The sequence below is a fragment of the Gallinula chloropus genome, assembly GCF_964237585.1.
Source record: "Gallinula chloropus genome assembly, chromosome: 2".
NCBI classification, from domain to species: Eukaryota; Metazoa; Chordata; class Aves; order Gruiformes; family Rallidae; genus Gallinula; species Gallinula chloropus.
The window spans coordinates 19,629,614-19,651,059 of NC_140086.1; the positions used below are offsets into that span (position 1 = coordinate 19,629,614).

A 21,446-nucleotide genomic window follows, 5' to 3' on the forward strand; every position below is an offset into this window, starting at 1 on the left:
TATTTTAAATCCTGCTGGTGTACTATGTACTCTAAGGTAAAGGCACGTTGTTTGGCTGCTTAATAAAAACAACCAACAAAAACAAAACCAACAACCCCACACAAAAAACCCACACCAAAAACAGAACCAGAAAACCTATGTGTGGAGGCAGCGCTCTGCCTTGACTGATCCCTAAAGCAAGTTGGCATGCTTCATTTTAAAAGCACAATCACTCAAAGGTGAGAGCAATGAGGAGACTGGTGACCTCAGTGCAATGTCTCTGTTTCTGCTGTGGCTTCCTTAGCAGTACTTTATAACCCACATTCCAAGGCTGCACCTTTTCTGGGGGAGGCATAATTAAGAACAAGGGTATGTCAAAGAATATTTCACCCAGTTACAAATGCAGGATTTAATCAGAGTACACCATGCTCCCAGCCTGCAGCAATAACCCAACTCATGCAGTGTAGATGGGAAGGTTCGTGCTTCCATTCCTGAGACTATCCAGATATTTACATATGTGGCTGGTGCCACAGGTGTAAGAATACTGAAGTTGGGAAATGAGCTATACCTCATTTGCTCTACTTTAAATAATTGGTCATAGAACAAAAAAAGGTCTGAAGATGGACTGGGTGAAGTGAGTTGATAACAAATGGTGGAACATCTTGCCTAAGACCATAAGGAGAAACTTTTTCACTGTGAGAGTGATGGAGCACTGGGACAGGCTACCCAGATAGGCTGTGGAGTCTCCTTCTCTGGAGATACTCAAAACCCACATGGAGAAACGTGTGATTTTGTCTAGGTCATCCTGCTCTGGCAAGGGGAGTGGATTAGATGATCTTTTGAGGTTTCTTCCAAGTCCTAATGTTCTGTGATTTCTATGGTAAGTTCTCCATATCTTTGTTTCTTTTGTACCTCTTTATTTGAACTAATAATAAGGAATCTCCTGATGTGCCTGTGTTTATTTGTAATCTTGAAATGCAAATTCTCTGAGGGGTGCAGAGGATCTTGCAAATGAAAGAGGAAGAGTAAAAGCCCAGATTACCCAATTAACTTAAACCTGATGAGGATGGGTTTAACTTGCGCATTAGGTGCTTAAGCAGCTCAATATTGGGCAAAGGACTGATACACAGTGGTCAGATATGTGTGCTTCTGGAAGGCTTTTCATCTGCTTTTTAAAACATCACTGTGGTATTAAGAATGGAGGAAGCACTGAGCATAGAGTCATAGAATCATAGAATAGTCTGGGTTGGAAGGGACCCCAAGTATCAGAGAGTTCCAACCCCCCTGCCACAGGCTGGGGCACCAACCTCCAGGCTACACAAGGTTGTCCAGGGCCCCATCCAACCTGGCCTTGAACACCTCCAGGGACAGGTTATCCACCACCTCTCTGGGCAGCCTGTTCCAGCATCTCACCACTCTCTCTGTAAAAAACTTCCCCCTAATATCCAATTTAAACCTTCCTTCTTTTAGCATTAATCCATTCCCCCTTGTCCTGCCAGTGTCTAGCCTTTCAAAAAGTTGATTCCCCTCCTGTTTGTATGTTCCCTTCAGGTACTGGAAGGCTGTAACGAGGTCCCCCCCCGCAGCCTTCTCTTCTCCAGGCTGAACAAACCCAGCTCCCCCAGTCTCTCTTTGTAGGGCAGGTGCTCCAGCCCTCTAATCATCTTTGTGGCCCTCCTCTGCACCCTCTCCAACAGTTCCACATCTTTCTTGTATTGCAGGCCCCAGATCTGGACATAGTACTCCAGATGGGGCCTCACGAGGGCAGAGTAGAGAGGGACAATCACCTCCCTGTCCCTGCTGGCCACCCCTCTTCTGATGGAGCCCAGGGTACCACTGGCCTTCTGAGCTGCAAGAGCACACTGCTGGCTCATGTTAAGTTTCTCATCCACCATGACACCCAGGTCCTTTTCAGCAGGGCTGCTCTCAAGAAGGTCTCCTCCCAGTCTGTATCTATGTCTGGGATTCTTCTGGCCCAAGTGCAACACCTCACACTTCGAGCATGTGTCATCTTTCCCAGATGTAAGCACGTGGTTCGAATGCTTCACTTCTGTCCCACACCTGGCAGCAGACAGTGTAACTGTCCTGACATTCTGATCCAACGGTGTGCAACATTTATTTCCTGCACAGTGTTAATCTCACTCTTCTCCCTTTCTTATATGTGTGCTTCATAATTAAAGTTTCTGGGATCTTTTCTAAAGCTGAGTCTAACAAGTACAGTTGTGGTAATTTTTGACCCTATTCCTTTTTCTCATGTACTGTTGCTTCTCTTTCTTCTCTTTGCCTTTCATTTTGGGCCTACACAAAATAGCTACTGCTGATTTTTTTTAAAATAAAAAAGCTTTTCCGGATAATAATTCTATGTGCACTGAGCCCTCCTGCATATTTTACTGATGGGATCCGCTTTAATTTCACGTCTGTTGCTATGGAGCTGTGTAGATTTGTTTACTTGACCTGCCAACACAGGGCGTTATTAAAGACTCCGTCGCCATGGGTACCAGAGGACCGGGATGTGCTTTGTGGGGAGATGAACATGCACATCTTGCCCTCCGGGAGCAAGGATGCTGTGCCCAGGTTCAAGCCCGTGCTTTCCTCAAAGCTTGTGTCCTAGAATCGAACATTGAGGAGCAGCACCCTGCAAAGGTTTGGTGTGTAGTAGCAGTTGGTGCTGTGAGGTCTGGAAGGTGACTGATGCTGGTGGTGGGATGGAAGGGGATGTTGCATCATTTGAATAGCCCCATGCCTGGGAATGGCATGGCACAATGGGATTCCATATCTCATTTCTCACTGCGAGTTCACAGGAATTATCAGGACATAACTAAATCTCACCAAAGTGCAAAAATTGCTCTGTAACTTCTGAGAAATAATACTGGGATATAATCATAATATAAGTATTGTGAGCAAAAGTTGCTTTTAAAGTAAAGTAAAAATTATTGGTGTAGTTTTAATTTTTTAGTTTGGTTTTATATTTTAGATTTAAACTTTTAATTTAAAGAAATTTTTCTTGAATTGATGTGTAAAACATTGAAATAGCCAAGTTTTTCTTTCAAATTCTTCCAAGAATAAGCAGAGAGGCAGCCTCGAAGAGTGCTTTAGCTTTGAAGTATTTCATATTTTTTAACCCAAATCTACAAACTCCTGTTAAAGTGTCCTAGAAAAACTCTTTTTTTAAATTCTGTGTCACAAATTTTATAATCCACCCCTTCTATTCTAAAATACTATTTTATATGGTGCTAGGTAGAGATGTAGGCAATTAGTGGTTGGGCTGTGGCCTCTTAAGACTTGTATCTCTTTTTGTTCAAAAGACCCTCAGGATGCAGAAAGCCCCCAGATGTCACAGCAAAAGTCAAGGATCAAAAAAAGAAGTCAGGAGATTGCAAAGGAGGAATTGGAAAGTAAAAGGTGAAAGCCTTGAGGAATTAGAAAGTAAAAGGTGAAAGCCTGAGTCCCACCTGTCCTAGGCAATGATCTGCCCAGCTGTGGGCTGGTAGCCCAGACCACCTGTGTTTCAGGGTCTTGAGAACAAATATTCTGAAGTTAGCTACTTACTTCCTCACAAAGAAAATAAGAAATAGTAATTAAAAAAAGGAGATTTGTTACTTAGTTCAAATAAAGGGAAAATAAACTTCTATTTAGATCTGTTTGTGCCTCTTTTGGAGGATGGACTTGAGCACAGTGGAGAAGAGTGCCCCAATACAGGACTGATGCAGAAGTCTGCTCCCAGGGAAGCTGTTCCACTTCATATAATTTAGTAACTGTTTTACTGGGGATTTGAAGCCGAGTTCCCAGCAGGCACACCATAACTCCTTTCTCTCTCTCTCTCTGGCTCTCTGGCCCGTTAATTGTCCTGATACTGCTCCAAATCTACAGAAAGTGGGACAGCCACCGTTAAAGGGAAATTCTTGCCTTGGGATGCTTACGACCTCGAGCTTAGATTTGGCCCATGAGAGAGCCGTGGATATAACTACAGAGGGAGTAAGGGATGCAGATGTGGGACTTCTGCAGGGAGCCGCCCATGCTGCTGGAGTGGGTGAGACTCGTGCCAGCCAATTCATCTTTTAGCTCCAAATGCCTTTTGGTAGAGATGCAAGTCTCCTGCATCTGGGAAGGATGGCTGAGTGCTTGGCGTAAGAAGGGCACTGGGGTTCAGAGGTCAGAGTTAAGGCAGGTATGGAAGATGGCAACAGCTGTGATCTTTAGTCAGAAAAAGGTCTTTCTGTATCTTCAATCAGGGTTGGGTTTTTTTCTCTCCTCTGCTAATCCAGAGTGGAATATGAGCCAAGAGGAGAAACCAATCCTATACACACTGCACATTTAAGTATTTCATTTAAAATATGTGTGAGGTCAAGCTAGAACACACTTTGCATTTTGTGTATTTGCTGCAGTGAATTTTCCACTCCTCCTGGCTGTTTGCTGTGGTTTTCAGCCTGCTTCACCTCCACAGAAAGAAATGCCATGCATACGAAAGAGGCCATTATGGATCTTCCATTAGGAGACTCTTTTTTTCTATGTGCTCTGTTTTTAAATTACATCTGTATTATTTATGCCAATGTTTAAAATAGCTTTCTGATTCCCTGGCTAAAGTATTCTACTCCAGCTCCGTTTCACTATGCACAACTCCCACCAACCATCAGTTTTTATTTCAAGTCATTTTTCATGAAATAACACGCATCACAGCCAGACTCCTGTATTACTGTTACACGGCTTTCTTTACAGCTTCCAGCTGTATTCCTCCTCCCTGTGATAAACAGCATTGCCAGTATTTATTTTTATCTTAGAATACACAAATTGCATTCCCTTAATCTCCCTCCATAAACAGTGCCCTGTAATCCTGTTATCATTATTGTTGACCTTTTTTTGGAATTCTTCCAGGTTATTAATGCCTTTTTAATGAGAATCCTGGGATTTAAACTGTTTTCTGAGCAATGTTTACTCAAGAATTGATAGATTATTTCCTTTTCTATTTTGCTTTACATCTCCTATTTCTTTTTTTTTTTTTTGTCTGATATCTCAGTATGTTCAAAGTGGAGCTTACAAACAACCGATTTGGGGGTTTGCTGCCAAATCAAAACATTAGAGAAAACCTTTGTTTCAGACTGAAAAAAGACAATATTCATTCTCAAATATTCAGAATGTTTAGGGATGGGGTTTTTATGTTTTTACCCCCTTTTCAAAAGAATAAAGTTTTCAAAATTAAAGCATCATTTCAAATAGAAAGTAGAAAATTGCAGTTTTCTATTTTCTGGGCAAGTTTAAGTCAAATCATAAATAGTTTCAGTGTTCTCTGAGTTGTTTTGGTTTTTTTTTTTTGGTGACCAAATTACTACATAAAAGTTGTTTTTTTCCTGTCAGAGTGATTACTTTATATACTTTTTAAGAGGTATTGAGTGGATATGTCCAATGTTTTTATATCTCCATATTTCTTTGTAGGCATGGAAAGCTAAGGGAATATATTTTAGTCATGCAAATCTCACTCATTTGATTTCAGCGTGGCATAAAGGCATTGGGTAAGCCAGTGGTTACTGGGATCAGAATGGAAGCTCAGACATAAACAGCTACACAGGTCTGTGCAGATAGTGATAGTGTTTTGAATGGTTGGCCTGTTTCAGAGGTGGTGAAACTGTTTTGGTTCTCAGGAAGGAGAAGGGAGAGATGCACACCAATGTCCTGTTCCAATAAATAAACCAAAATTAAAAAAAAGAAAACAGCAACCAGGAGAGCAACTAGGTTAAGGGTTTCCCCAGCTTTGCCAAAACTCTAGCTAGCACAGCAGGTTATTTTTCTCAGGTGTGTTTGATGTAGGGGCAGGTAGGGTTTCCTGAGGGAGGCAGGAGTTGTGGAAAATGAAGCCTGTTTGGATTCGCTCGTATAGCAGCGAGTAATGAAGACAGGCATGCATCCTAAATTGGGTGGATTTGCAGAGGAGCTGAGAGGGCCATGGTAAGCTGAGAGGACAGGAATCCCATCTCTTCTAGTTCTTATCGCTGGATGCAGTGGGTGTTCCTGGTGGTGTGATGGGGAGATGACAGGAGCCTAATCCCAGTTCAAATCTAAATCTGGCCCTGCACATCCCAGGGGGATCCCTTCTTTCCCCAGCAAAGCAGACAGCAGAAGAGAGCTTTCCTCAGGTTACTTTTGTGTGGGCCTCTCTAGAACTATCTGAAAGGAGTTTGTAGGGAGGTGGGAGTTGGTCTCTTCTCCCAAGCAACTAGCAATGGGATGAGAGGAAATGGTCTCAAATTGTACCAGGAGAGGTTTAGTTTGGATATTAGGAAAAATTTATTCACTGAAAGAGTGCTTTGGCATTGGAACAGGCTTCCCTGGGAGGTGGTAGCGTCACCGTCCCTGGAGGTGTTCAAAAACTGTGTAGATGTGGCACTCTAGGACATGGTTTAGTTGACATGATGGTATTGGACAGACGACTGGATTTGATGATCTTAGGTGTCTTTTCCAACTTCAAAGGTTCCATGATTCTGTGATGCTGTGTATTCAGCGTGCTGTGAAACACCCAGCCCTGACTTCAGGCAGGAGCCGGGCACTGAGCCGTTCAGTGTTTTTTAGGCCAACCTGGTTCTAGGCATGCCCAGAAACAAGAATTTCACAGAGCTGAGAAGCTTTGCTGATTGATGCTGATGAGAGGTAATTCCCAAGAGGGAGGGCAGACCAGGAGAACTCCGCTTCCAAAATTCCTCTGGGAGCTGGGGACGCTGCAGCCTTTCATAAATCCACTGCAAGGCGGACATCACTTCCCCAAGGAGCCTTTACTGTGACATAAGAGAATAGTAAACCTACTTTATAATAGAGTAGATTATATATAACACATTACATAAAATGTATTTATAGGAAAGGAAAATTCTGCTGGGTTTGTTTCATATTTTGTTAGTGTAACGAGCCTGGCCTTGCTTCCATGCCGAGGTGCTTCATTACGGGTCTCTGTTCCTCCCCTCTGAAACTCTGTAAGTAATAGGAAGCTGCTGGCTTTGGAAATCTGGGCAAGCTGTGGCTGTTTGTTGGAGTTGGCAGAGAACAGTGTGACCACAAACCCATGAAGATTAATAAACTGAAAAAGAGCGGGCTGCTTCTCTGTCATTTTCTTAACGATAAGACTGCAAATGGAGGGAAAAAGCATCGAACGACAGCAGCCAGGTTGAAATGCAGCTCCCCCACACCTACCTTGGCTTTATTACTTAAAAAAAAAATACAGTTTAGGCAACTAATGATTATACTGGGTAGGGGGTTACTGTTCTTTTCCGTAGATGACACTTGAACTTGAATAGTTTTTTGTACCCATTTCAACATGTGTGTTACAGTAAATGTTTGATGAGCTTGTGACAAATTTGGCTGTTCATCCAGGGACTGCGGGGTTGTTTAGTTAGTTGCCTCCCAGATAAGCTTCTCCTTCTAGTGTTTTTCTCTTCCCTGCTGAAAACATGTCAAACTGATTCAAAATGTTTTCTGCAGGTCATAATGAAAAGCATATGTCTTCCCTTAAGGGTGACTGTGCAGAAGCTTTCAGCTGAATCAGGTTTGGGATGTGACGTCGTGCATTTGCATAGACTCTGTGAAGGCCTGCCTGTGCAGTTAATGGCTGTGCACCAGCCAGCCTCGCTCCTCCTTGCACATGGGAAGCAGATTCAGATGTGTTGAAGGGGTCTCTGAAAGCCCTTTGTTAAACTTCTGCCACCAACGTGGCGGGAGGGCTGGGAAGTTTTCCCAGTCTGTGATGGAGTTCACTCCCTTTCTGTGTACTGCTAAGCCATCCCTGCCAAAGATGACATTTTCCAGCTCTTAAAAATACTCCTGACCAGCCTATCCATTTCCTTTCAAGCAGACCAAATAGTACTGCCAGGTATGTGAAAAATCTCCTGAGGTGACACCATGTGCTTGCTTATAAAAACTACTTGTCTGTAGGTGGATTTATGCATACATTTTATAAAACTGTTGGATGCAAGTTGAATATCATGTTATAGAGCTATCTGTGTACTTTCTGAACATGCAGTCTCAATGTTTCTGTTGAGGCTGAGGTAGCAAAGGTAGCATTACTTCCAGCTCTGATCCAAAAAGCCTTTTTGTTTGAACAGGAAGGTAAGTTCCCCAGACTGTTCTCTTCTGTTCCATGAACATATGTTCTCCCTGACAAAGGTCATTTCAGGCTAAGAAGAGAAAATTTATGAGAGACATTTTTAAGGTGTTGTTAGAACAGCTCAAACTGCATGTAGAAGCACCAAAAATAATTAGGTCAGGGTGATTTCTATATGAGGAATCTATTAAGATCTATAAGGCAGAAGAAGCCACCCCAGTTTGCAATGCACTTTGTCTGTTCCAGCATCTGCTTGTGGCTGCTCTACAAATCTATGAATTAAAGACAATTAAGAAAAACAGAAGCCCAGATCATAGTGATATGCAGAATATACACGATGGCTTTCAGCCAGTATCAGTAATTAGTTTGTAGTGACTGTGCTCTTAGAGAAGAGCTTGATTGATTGTGGTTTCACAGCATACACAAGTCACATTCTGCATTCATTTTGAGATCTGCAGTGCTTATATTTTGCATTAATGTAGTTCAGATTACTACCAAAACTCCAGTATGTAGATGAGATCAGAAGACTGCTTAATGAGATAAATTTTGATTGTTTGATAACAAACCTTCCAAAGTAAGAAGACTACAAATGCAAAATGAGCAGAAATCAAGATACATAATTACTTTAGATCATACCACCAGCAGCCTGACTGAGGAGATAATTCGTAACATGGAGTTTAGATCCAAATGCAGGGAACCAGGATCTGGATTGCAGTTCTTCCCCAAAGTCTGCTGTCAGGTTCTGAGCTGGAAGTCTCCCCACCCAGCAGGTTTGAACAACTTATGGAAAGCCACAGGGAAAAAATTCTGCTCCATATCCCCTCTGACTGCATCTTTGCTGGCTGCCCAAGGTAGCAGCTGTTACTGCACTGTGCCATTGGCTGAAAGGCAATTAACAGAGCTGTCTGATGAGGGAGCACTGGCAGGCAGCCAGGAGGATGTCCACTAAAGAGTGGGGAGATAGGACAAGGGGAAATGGCACTAAGCTGTGCCAGGGCAGGTTCAGATTCGATGTTAGGAAAAAAAAAATTCACTGAAAGAGTTGTCAGGGCCTGGAACAGGCTGCCCAGGGAGGGGGTTGAGTCACCATCCCTGGATGTGTTCAAAAAAAGGGTAGATCAGGTACTTAGGAATATGGTGTAGCATAGGACAGCAACAGTTGAACTTGATGATCTTAAAGGTCTTTTCCAACCTTCTGTGTTAGCTACTGCAAGAAAAAAAAAAAGATTCACAGCAGAGAGTGTGGCAGGAGGGAATATAGCTCCACCAGTCCACAGGAGATGTTGGAGAGGAGTGTCTCACAGACTTTGCCATATACTTGTACTCCTGCATGTAGCCACATGTGTGCCTTGGGGAGTGCAAGCAACCAGCACGTTTCATCCCTTTGACACCGGGCCAGTGCCAGTGCTAAAACAGTGCTAAGAAGGCAGCAAAATCATGACTCAAGTGAAGTCTACTAAGAAGGGAGGAGTAGAGAGAGGTGATTTAAGATCTGGTCGCACATCTCATTACGCAACTCTGGTGTCACTGGGTGTGCAGTGTAGTGTCATAAATTAGAGAGTTTTCTTTCCTTTATTCTGTTCTTTCCTTTTTTCTGTTTTGAGTCTGTTTTGCCCATGACGCTAATTGCAGAATTATCTCTCCCTGTCCTTATCTTGACTCCTAAGCCTCTCAATATATATTTTCTCCACTGTCCAGCTGAAAAGAGGAGTGACAGAGCAGCTTTGGTGGGCATCTGGCCTCCAGCCACGGTCAAACCACTACACATGTGAGCATTGTGGCTTTCCTAGATTGCATGTGCTGTACAAAACAACCTTGCGGGAACAAGCTCATATTACATGGAGAAAGAAGCAGCATTATTGTTTCCTGGAAATAAACTGCTTATGCTATTAAAGACTAGAGTTAGAGATGTATCTGTGAGTTAAAGGTTTCTAGAAAAATGAAACCAAATCTCTTAAAAATATATTTCAATAGTGGGCATTGCAACTGATTTCACTCTGCTTTCCAGATGGAAAAGCAGCCAAGCCCTCTCTCTTCCCCTGGGGTCTCTAAATAAAGCTATCTACAGAGACAGTGTGCCACTTACTTATTCCTCTAGTTGATGTGCTGGAGTGGTGAACATATGCAAGTTCAAATATATGCATATTTCGGTCTCTTTGCCATATAACAGGATACTTTTGAAGGCATGGAAGGTCAGCAAATTTAAGTGCTTTACATTTTGAGGACACACTGTCAGCACTCTTATTTACAGCTCTGCTTCACAGGGTGACTATATGCAAAACCTAGCATCGATAGTGATATATATATATATAAGAGGTCATGTGTATGGAGTCAGAAGATAAGTCAGCTCTGTGGTTTATATAGTTTGGCATCTGTGGAACAGTGGTGAAGTGTGGCATATTGAAAAGCACAGACTCCGATTGTGGTGAATTGAAGACGACTTTAAAACAACTGAGCAAACTTTTATACCCTGTAGATGGCTGACGCAGCATCTTCAAGTCAGGTTTCTGGAGTTTTCATTAACACAAGAACCACAACTTTCTTACACAAAAGGTTGTCCCACCCTGGTGGTCTTTCTGTCTACACCTTTATTTACATTACGAAGCACACCGTGCCACCTCCCTGCTGAACAACACACAAATTTATGTCTCCTGCTTTCCTGCTTTTTCTCTTGCTTTCACAGCTTCCCTCTGGCCAGCACAACTGTGTCTCTTCTCCAGGGCAGCTCTTCATTTCCCACAGTGAAGTTGCAAGTTGCAAATAGGAATGACTTAAAAAGACTACATTTCAAAAAATTCATATGCACCCTGAATTTTTGGGCATCTGGGTCTGGTCAGCTGTCAATGCTCCTGTCACAGATATTACTAATCTTTTTCCTTTTTTCCATATTTTAGTCTTACTATTTAGATAGTAAATGGACAAGAAAATGCACATGAGAAAGCTTGACCTTTATTTCTGCAGAAGGAAAAAGATTAAATGATAACGTGCAAACACAATTTTAGTATCGAGGCCAAAAGCCCATACAACAAGGTACCCACCACCACATGCAGTGGCTAGAAATAGCAGACTGGGATGCCACACTCCAGACGTGCATGTGTGGCGGTTGTGTGACTTTGTGTAAGAAATGTATGTACTGTCTCTGAATGTGTATATACAGACATGAGGTGGTATTTCTACTTGCACACTGTCCCAATAGGCCCAATATACCTGATCTGTTCTACCTGTAGAAGCTGTGAATGTGGCGTGTGGTACGGTGCTGTACTGTGTCATTACCCTTGCACTACAAGGCAGTGCAGAGAGCAGAGTTAAAGGTGGGGCTTTTCTCCACCCAGTATGTATGTGTAATGGCTGCACTGCACACGTGGGATGAACACGCAGCAGTGGGAGCTGGAGGTGTAGTGGCCTTTGCACAGGCAGCTCCTTCTCCCTCTCCTCAATCCTGCCCCAAAATCTGTAATTATATCACATGCAGGATGGCAAATTTGCTCTGGAGTCCTTAGGAGGCTTCCCAGTTGAGTCCCACACTGCAGCAGGATGGCACTAGCTCCTTGAGCTCTGGTCCCCGACCCACAGCAGAGCACACAGGTGGGTTGTGCCTGCCCACACTTGCCTGCACGCAGTCCCAGGGTGGCAGGCTCCCTTCTTCTCCCCTCCACGTCAGCTGCAGCTAGGTGACTGTTGCACTGCTCTTGGGACAGCAGGGAACCTAAAAGGCAGCAGAAAGCACGACGACGCCTGCAGCGTGCTCTTAGCTCAGTGATGTTGCCCATTGAGCAGTAAAGTGCAGGGACAGCTCTAGATGCTGCACGATTGCAGCCCTGCTTCTCAGATCCCATTCCAGGCAAGGAGTGATCCTGGAAAATGTTGCAGTGATTTCTTGGCTGTCCTTGTGTTGTTCTTCCCATTTCACAGGGCAGTGCACAGCTCAGCTCCTGTGGCGTGGGCGTGCTGCTGCCCAGAAGCCGCCTGCGAGGCAGGGGGAGGCTGGACCCACAGGCCGTCCAGCGTTGGGTGCTGTACGTGCAGCACGAGCATTTCCATCAGAGCGCAGTTCCGAGCCAGCTTGCCTGCCAGTGCGCTGCTGGTGTTCTGACACTGTGTGACTCAATTTCAGAGGGGATGCTGCTGAAGCTGGCAGCTCAACATACAGCTTCTTTTGCAGGAAATGGTGGGTAGGACAGTTGTCTTAGGCAAAAGTTCAGGGCAAAACAAGTGTTAGGGCTAGTTAGGACAAAATACTATGTTTCTGAGAAATGCCAACCTCTTTCATGGCTGTCACTGAATCAGCAGGTTGTTCTGGGGCTTACTGTGGGAGCTTTTGCAATCACATTGTCACACCGACAAAAATAGTCAACAGGTGTCCTTAGGGAGCTATCAGCTTGGAAAATGGCATTAGGAAAGATTAGAGGACGTGTTTGGCTCCTGCCCGTATGGCTGCTAGGTAAGGAGTTTCACCTCTTTAAGATATTTGTAAAACAGAAGTCACATTACCCAGGAGAATATGTTGCAATTGACATTATGTGGATGGATGCCATGTTATTTTGCTTAGAGATGGCTACCAAATGGGAGAAAATATTTTTTAAAGTCTCCTAGTAACATTGTTGTTGAGCTCTGCCACAAACAGAGCTGGCTTGAGCATAACTAACACGCTTGGAACAGATACTAGCAGTGACTCCTTTAATTTATAAAATGTTCTCAAAGATTCTATAAATATCCACATGGCTAATTTTAAGCATGAGTAGCCTCCCGCACTCAGTGTTGAGCTTGTGTGTAGCTGTTAACAGAACTGGGGCCAAAAAGGTTAATTTGTGCTTTGCCGACACGGTTCCTGGTCCCGGGCACGGTGCAGCCTTTGAGCAAGCTCAACCTTCACACAGTTGCGTCTCCGGGCTCTGCTGACGCGCATCGGCGGGGCCGAGCGCGGCACTTCCCAGCACCACGCTCCCAGCCAGGCAGGTCAGGAAGAAGCTATTATTAAACCCTGCTTCCTTGAGATGCTTTCGATAGCGAGATCTGATTATGATGTGGTCTGCTTAACCAGAGATGAGCCTCAGCTAGAGCTCCTGCTCTCTGTGCCACAGCCAGGACTCGGCTTTGGGAAGCTGTTGGCGTCTCGCAAAGGCAGGAATGTTTTGTGGGCCCGAGCACCAGAGGTATGAGATCTGTGCGATGTGTTTGTCTGTTCGGGTCTTGCTTGGAAAAGCAGATTTGGGAGCAGCGTGGTGCTGAGGCAGTGTTTGGTACCGTAGGCGGGAGTGTTTTGTTTATCAGGAAAACTGTTGCAGTTTCAGACATTGTGTCCCACGGTCATTTTGCTTCCCCAGGGAGAGGGTCACTGACATCTGCATCTGCAGATACGATATAAATACCCTGTGATCAAGGCGCCTTTGCTGCTCCCCCCCCTCCCCTTGCAAACTTGCGCTTTGGTTACAGCAGTGGGATTGTCAGGGCTGTTGCATTGGGTGTGGAGTTGGTGAGAGGGGTTTACCCAGAGCCAGCCTTCACATTCTGGTGCTTGAAATTGGGCTGAGGCATATCTGGGCTGGGCTGAACCAGCGGCACAGAGAAGGAAGGGGGTGCTGATCCCGACATTGGGACTTGGTGGGGTTGGGAAAGTATTGGGTTAAATCCAGACGTGGCTGATACTAACATGGTTGCTAAGACTTGCAGGGCAGTGAGGATGGTTGCTGGATGTCTCATCCTCTTTAAGGCTGTCCAGACTGGCTCTGACAAGGCGATTTCCTGTCCTGGGTACTCAGGGGTGCACAGAAGGGTTATGTGCCGCCGAGGGTTCGATGGTAGCTGCAGCTTTATCTCCCCCTCGTGGAAAAAACCAGCAAAAATAGGGTTCGTGGTAAGTCTGCAGGCACTGGCCAGGGTGTCTGTGGGCGGGACGGTGCCCAGAAATTCTCTGGTGAGAGATGCTCCCCCATGACCAGCTGCTTAAAGGGTGTTGGAAAGTTCCATGCCCTCGGTAAAGTCATCACGTGCTACCGTGGCTCTGCAGCACGAGACCTGGCTATGGCTTCAGATGTTTGCGGTTTGACAGACAGAAAATGATTCCAAGTTTAAGGTGTTTTTTTTCCAGATCGTAAGACTTTCTTAGTACATCTACCTTGTACTGACCCTAGCAAAATGAGAGCAGTGTTCCTTGTATGTGTCAGAGCTTTGGAAATAAAAGCTATGATCCATAGAAAGTCAGTAATCAGATAGATAGCTTAGTACCCAAGAAGCACTTGAAAGCCACACGTGATTATTGGATTATTTTAAGACTATTAGAACTGCCTTACAAGGCTTCTGTGCCCCATAGAAACCTGCATATGTGTGTACATATATATATATATATACGCATATACTCTGTTTGCCTATACACATTTATACTTATATACCTGTATGTAATCTCAGAAACCAAAACAGAAGCAGCTTTCCTCCCAGCAAGTAGTATTTTTGTATGGTCTAAACCAGAGGACCTCTCCAGTTCCAATCTTCATCACTGCGCTCCTGCCAGAGCCACGTGAGCAGCCTCATTCATCTATTGATGGCTGTGAGAAAGCAAACAGGTTGTCACAACAAGTGTTCCTAGCCGAGTCCCAAAATGGCTTCTGTAGCGTGAGGGTTTTGTGTCCAAATGTTTTCTTCTGCTCTTGTTAAAGTGCCAGTTCTGAAGAAGTGTTGAAAATCTGGAACAAATCCAGCACTTGTCCTCAGGGGTGTTTGAAATTTCATGCAGCTTCTGAAATTCACACAGGATGGACAAAGGAAGGATGCGTGTGATTCACTGTTATTTTGAAAACAGTCTTTGAGTTATAATTTCCATCATGTTTTCACCCCTTTTCCTTTCCAGGGAGTGAAGCTGATTTTAGCTCTTCAAGCAGCACCGGCAGTATTTCAGCTCCTGAAGTCCATATGTCTGCTGCTGGAAGCAAAAGATCTTCTTTTTCTCGCAAGTAAGCAAAGCAATTTTTCCTGAATATTCCAAGTGTTACTAGTACAGAGACAGACTATCATATAGGGTCTTGCAGTTAATACATACAATACCAGTACTGTGAGTTTTAAAACAATTTGGGTAACGCCATGCTCTCAGGCAGCACTTACACTGATCAGAACTGTGATATGAGAAAGAAAGAAAAAAAATTGCTTTATTTGTAGCACAAAAATTGTCAGTTTGCCTGATCAGCTGACTGGTAGGGGGTTTTTGTAGGGTTTTTTTCATAACAAGTATGGGAGGTAAGATCAAGGAAGGCAGAAAAGGCATCAGTTGGAGTGGGGGAGGAGACAACTAACTGGGTGTGTGTTAGCTAACAGCAGTACTTCTAACCAGTTAACCTTAACCTGGCGGGCTTACCACTTTGTTTTCTGTCACTAATAAATTTTTGGCTTGGCATGTGCCCTTCCAGATCATGACCTTAGTTTTTGTACACAGTGTCGCCTGTGGCAGTTTTCTCATAAACACCCTTGCCCGACATTTATGTAACTGAAACAATACGTACTAATTAAAAAAAAAATCGTAGTCATCATATCTAAATGAACCTTTCAGGAAAGATTCCTATAAAATTTCTCCCTACCTTGTGTGAAATGCAAATCCAGACAGCTTGTGAATACCGGGGGTGTTGGGATGGAGCCGCGCACATTGCGCTCTGCCCACGCAGTCCCTGCTGGTAACATTTTTGGAGTAGGTGGAAAGAGTTCAAATCGACAGGACTGGTTTCCTGCCTTTTGTGGAAGAGCTGGCAAGCTGGCTGGGACCGGCAGCGGGACACCCGTGTGCTTAATTCACACAGACATCTCCAAGGTCCCGGTGTGCCCCTGTGTACAGAGATTGGGAATGATGCTTAATGAGGAGTTTCCTACCTGTATCCTGAGACTGTTAGAAAAATACACATTACTTAAGCTCTCTGTAGATTAAATCTAGCAAGTAAATTTACTGGCTGTGGGGGAGAACAGCACTAAGCATAATACAAAGTGCTGAAATCACCTTACTTTCAGTACAATTATGTATCATTTCATATGGTACTGTGCACTTACAGATAACTTTAAATTAGACCGCACTGACCTACTTAATTGGACAGAAGCCCCTGTCAGAGTGCTCCTTCACAAGCATTGCTGGGTCATGCCCAGCCGGAGCCAGTTCCGCCTCGCCTTGCTGCCGTACAGCACATGGTGGGAAAAGATGTCTCCTTTGCAATATGTTCTTTTTTAACTCTTTGACTTAACTCACTGTGAAACATTTTGATGCTGTCTACAAACCACAGCCCTGCAGTCCATTGTAAAATGGTTATAAAATCACCCAAACCGCAGCAGTGCGATGAAGGTTTGCGGCAGCCGCTCAACCATCTGTTCCTGATAAACTGTTCCATTTTCAGAGGAGGGACGAAACCAAGTTGAATGATTTAAAGAAGAGATTTTGCTTCATAATACTTTGAGGTTTTTTGCTCAAGCTGTCTCTTGCTGGCTGGATTTGCCTTTTTTCCGTATTTTTGTTTGAAACCAGCCCTTTCATTGCAGTTTAGAACTTCCATGGGGGGGTGAAGGTAGCAGCGTAGTAGTGTGGGAAGGCAAACCAAGCGAGCAAGTGAGGGATGCACCCCAGAAACTGTCCTCAGAGTGCCCCAGCCCTTGGCAGCTTCAGGCAGTGCAGGCGCCAGTTGCTTTCGAGCAGTCACAGTTGGAAGTCACATTATTTAATAAAGAGTGGGAAAAGAAAGGTAGGTGTGTACCAGGGAAGCTGGAAGGAAGGAAGAAAAGGCCGGGCTTCCCTTTGTCTATTTTAATGCCATTTCAGTCTGCTCTTGGTGGGGTTCAAGCTCTGTCTAAGCCCATGAATAGCTGACAATGACAGCTGAAACACCCAGAATGCCCAAGGCAGAAAAGAACAGTGGCTCAGTCAAAATCTGTTTTCACTGCACGCTGTGGGCCCTCGGGCTGCTCGCTGAGGAGCACGAAGGCAGTCTTAGAGCCAGCCCCCACGGACGGACATCTCTCCGCAGGCCCGGCCGCAGCACGCTGAGGCGCGGTGCTTTTGGCAGCAGTCCATGCTGCAGTCATCTCATCACTTAATGGAGTCAGAGGTTCGGGGGCCGTGGCTGGTCTGATGGAGCTGCTGGGAGCTGTGCTGTCTTCAGAGAAACGCGAAAATGGCTGAGGCTTCCCCAGATGCTGTAATTCAGAGTGAAAGACCATGCAGTGGCTGGTGACTCCAGGGCTTGCTTTCTTACTGGTCACTCACAGTTATCGATCTGGTTTAGTGTTTATAGACAACTTTGCATGTAAAGTAAGGCACATAGCAGGTTGTGTGACAAGGATAATCCAGTGTGCTTTAACCATTTCGGTTCCCCTCCAGTCGTGGCCCTTATGGTCGGAATAATGGATCCTTATCCTACAAGTCTGGAGCCAGCCCACCTGCTTACCATGAAAAGGACCCTTTGTCAACACTGTGCAAAAACCAGCTGAGTCCTGCTAACATCCATCAGAGTTACAGGGCTTCTTCAGCCAGCAGCAGCAACTCAGGCTCATACAAAGGGAGCGACAGCAGCCCAGTGATGAGGCAAGTCTTTATTCCAGCATCCCGGTGTTCAGCGCAATGACTTACTTCTCTGCACTGTAACGTGGGATCAGCTGTACAAGTTGCCCAGCAGATCACCTTGCTCCTCAGCATAGGTGTGACTCCTCATGTCCGTGGCTTGATGGTCAGCAGGGTGCTGTGTAAAAGCTTTATCATTCCAGCACAGTAAAATTCAAGGTTACTTTTAGCCAGAGCCCTTTGTGGTTGGTGTTCACTCCAAGGCAGGCTCCTTCATGTGGTTTCATGCCATGAGTTCTCCTGGGTTATTACTGGTTCCTTTGTCTAGGGGACCGTTCGGTCTGGAGACAGCTGGGTGGGGCAGTATAGAAACCATGATACCCCTGGGCAGACATTCACCCTGCCCAGCCTCAGGCAGCTCTGTAGTGCACCCACCTTAGTGCAGTTTCCTGTACAGGAAAGAGAACAGATACCTGCCAGAGACGCTTATTGCAGAGAAGAAATGGCCACCACGCTGCTGCTCTTTCCCTCGCTCAGGCAACTCACCAGCCCAGCATGTCAGGTACAGCTAGATGGCATGAAGCTAGGTTCTTTGCTGAGAGGGTGGTCGGCACTGGAACAGGCTCCCCTGGGAAGCGGCCACAGCACCGAGCTTGCCTGAGTTCAAGAAGTGTCTGGACGATGAACTCAGTCCCGTGCTTTGACTTGGCTGGCCCTGTGTGGAGCCAGGAGTTGGACTTGATGATCCATATGGGTCCCTTCCAACTCAGGAGATTCTGTGATTCTGTGATTCAGCATGCTCAGCTTCGTAACGCACGTGTGGGGCTTCCTCGCCTGGCCGTGTCTACAGCTGGGTGCCCTGGCCAGTAGCCCTGCTCTGGGGCACACCACCCATCTTGGGTGAGGGGACAGCTAGCTATGTTAAATGTCTCGTTTGATGTAATGGCACTGACACCAAGTACAAGAAATAGTAAATTTTGCATTATAGCCACAAACCAGCCATTTCCTCAAGTACTTTGGTTTGCCAGAGGGAGTCCCTTGTACAGACACTGAGGAGCCCCAGATGGGTGGAGCTTGGTGTCAGTCTGTGGGATGTTTTTGTCTTTGTCGGGACCGAAGAACTAGGAGTGATGTTATGTGATGGTTTGGGTTTTTTTTTTTTCTTTTCAGGCGATCAGGGAGATACATTTCTTGTGGTGACAGTCACAGCATTAAGCCACAAAATCCAGAGCAGTATTTGACTCCACTGCAGCAGAAAGAAGTTACAGTACGGCATTTGAAAACAAAGCTGAAGGAATCTGAGAGCAAACTTAAAGAAAGGTAAATTTCACTTCAGAAATCAGAGTTAGAAAGATTTATTTGGGAGCATTTAGGTATGGGAATCCTGAACAGTTTTACTCATTCCCCATCTCCCCTCATGGGAGAAAGGCTTTTACACAAATCACTGTCCATCTGGGGCCATGTTGCTTAGACCTCTGCATCTGCAAGGGCTGGATCTCACATAGGGCCCTTCTCTCCGTGCTTCCTTGCCAGTCCCTGGCTGCACGCTGGGCAGAGAAAGCTGGGTGCCCGTAGCCTCAAGCTGTCCTGCTGCCTAAGGCCAGCAGGGGCTCTGGTGATATGTGAAGAGCTGCTGGCAGGCACAGGGAACACATCTGGGCAGCTGTTTCTCCTTTTCTGTGGAGTGAGGCAGTAAGGGAGATGTTGTAGGTGTGTACAAGCTGGACCCAACCTAGAGGCCACCACATGCACCTCAAGATGCTTGGGATCAGGGCATAGCCTACTGAGCTGCGGACTGTCTGGTGAGGTAGGTGACTCCAGTTAGCTATCAGCCAGCCCGTCTTGGCAGCTGCCTTTCATCTCTGCCAGCGTCCTCAGAGGCAGCAGCAAAGGGTGCATAGAGCAGGGTGCTTCCTTCTTGGAGCATCTCTGCAGTGTAGCCATCCCAGTGTGATGGGGCCTCGCGTTGACTCTTTAACGGAACAGTCAGAAGAGATGTGACAACATCTTTATTTTGCTGCAGGGAAACAGAAATAGAAGAGCTCAAAGCTCAGCTGGGACGGATGAGGGAAGACTGGATTGAAGAAGAGTGTAATCGTGTGGAGGCGGAGCTGGCCTTAAAGGAAGCACGAAGTGAAATTAAACAACTCAAGCAGGTAATTGAAACCATGAAAAACAGCTTGGCTGAGAAAGACAAAAAAATTCAAAAATACTTCATAGACATAAATGTTCAAAACAAGAAACTGGAAACTTTGCTGCAGAGCATGGAGATGGCTCAGAACAGCTCTGCACGAGATGAGCAGTGCCTGGAGTACGCATGTGACTCGGAGGGGAAGCCGTTAGCATCATGTGCCACGATGCCAGACAGCCTCATCACAGAGGCTCAGGCTCTGGAGGAGGTGGCAGACAGCGGGTTCCTTAATGAGGACACAGCTAACAGGACTGTTTCATCTGAAGACAGTTTGACCAGCACAGCCTCTGGGTTGAGTGATCCAGCTCCCTCCGGTTCTGCTGTGAATAAGGAGATGCTTGATGAAAAACTAACTTATTCCCAGGAGGAGGAGAAAAGCAGCAACATGATGGTGGAACAGGCTGTCCAGACTGACATAGTGCCATACAGCCTAGATGTGGAGCAACTCATTCAAAACATCTTCAGAGCTCAAGATGCCTGTCCTCTAAGCCCATCTTCTTCACTGAAGGAGCTGGGTGAATTTTCTCTTGGAAGCTTCAGTGATTCTGGTGTCATAGTGGACTTAACTCCAAGTGATCCCAACTCTGCCATCCTTTTGTCTCCTGTGGAGTCTCCATGCAGGAAGGTGGAGCATGGAGTTACTGAAAACCGTTGCATGAAAGAACTTGATTTTATAGACCCTCATGATGATGAAACCTTTGGTTATGTTAGTACTTTCCCTCAGACAGGCATAAAGAGAAGATACTGGAGCAGCAGTCTCCTCAGAGATGTTCTGGCCGTGGCAGCCCCCGTTGTACCAACTATTGTGTGGGCTTTCAGTACACAGAGAGGAGGAACAGATCCCATTTATAATATTGGAGCATTGCTTCGTGGTTGCTGCCTGGTGGCCCTGCACTCTTTACGCCGTACACCCTTCAATATCAAAACCTAAATTCTGCTCCATCACTGGGTACCAACTGGCTGAGGCAGAGAGAAAGGGGGATGAGAGGAGTCACCAAAAGTTACTGTATATTCTGCCAGAGTCCATAATTTTGCTTTTGACCATTTGATTTGCACTATAAATCGGTTCGAAAACATGTTCCTCGTTTAAAAATAAAACAGCTGAACCCTGTAGTTCCACGAAATGTTTTTAACTAGTATTTTTAACAGTACTGCTGCCTACAGCAATAGTCCTCCTCCTCCCAGGCACTGTGCCCCTCCCCTGTGCTGGCGTCTTGCTGGTGCCAGTGTATCTGCGTAGTGGACGTGGCCAGGGAGATCACGGAGTTACAGCTGCGTGGTGGTTTGCTGACTTCGCACACAGCTCAGCTGCTTCCCCTGGCTGGTTCACCAAGCAAGCGTGGAAGCTGCTTGCACTGGCTCGAGGGCAGCACGAGATGCACATGGGGGCAAACGGCCAAGGAGGGAGTGGGTATTTCTTTAGGCACCACTAACCTAGAACATCTGTGAAACTACAGCGTTAAGCGACACGGAGACTCGTTCCCATAAGTGTATCCCACCCATGCTCCAGAAAGCATGCTAGCGCTTTCCATTCCTTGTCCAAAAGTGTCAGTTCAATTTAGAGGTAAAACCCGCATTGCCCAGGCAGCTTCCAGCACGTCGTCCGTGCCTGTCGCGTGTAGTGCTCTTCTGTCGTGCAGTGCTCCAGCATCCCACTGGTCTTGTGCACATACGGG

The 21,446-nt window shown here is 45.6% G+C and overlaps 1 protein-coding gene across 1 annotated transcript in view; it reads left to right on the plus strand.

Annotated features, from left to right (window-relative positions):
• SYBU (syntabulin) overlaps positions 1-20,701 on the plus strand; it is a gene marked incomplete at both ends in the record, with an annotated part of 41,067 nt that extends 20,366 nt beyond the window's left edge. Inside the window, 6 exon segments of the mRNA XM_084260209.1 lie at positions 2,000-2,073; positions 2,077-2,083; positions 14,904-15,006; positions 17,400-17,603; positions 18,750-18,899; positions 19,603-20,701. Coding sequence (XP_084116335.1) covers positions 2,000-2,073; positions 2,077-2,083; positions 14,904-15,006; positions 17,400-17,603; positions 18,750-18,899; positions 19,603-20,701 — 1,637 coding nt within the window.
• Between the last annotated feature and the right edge of the window lie 745 nt (positions 20,702-21,446).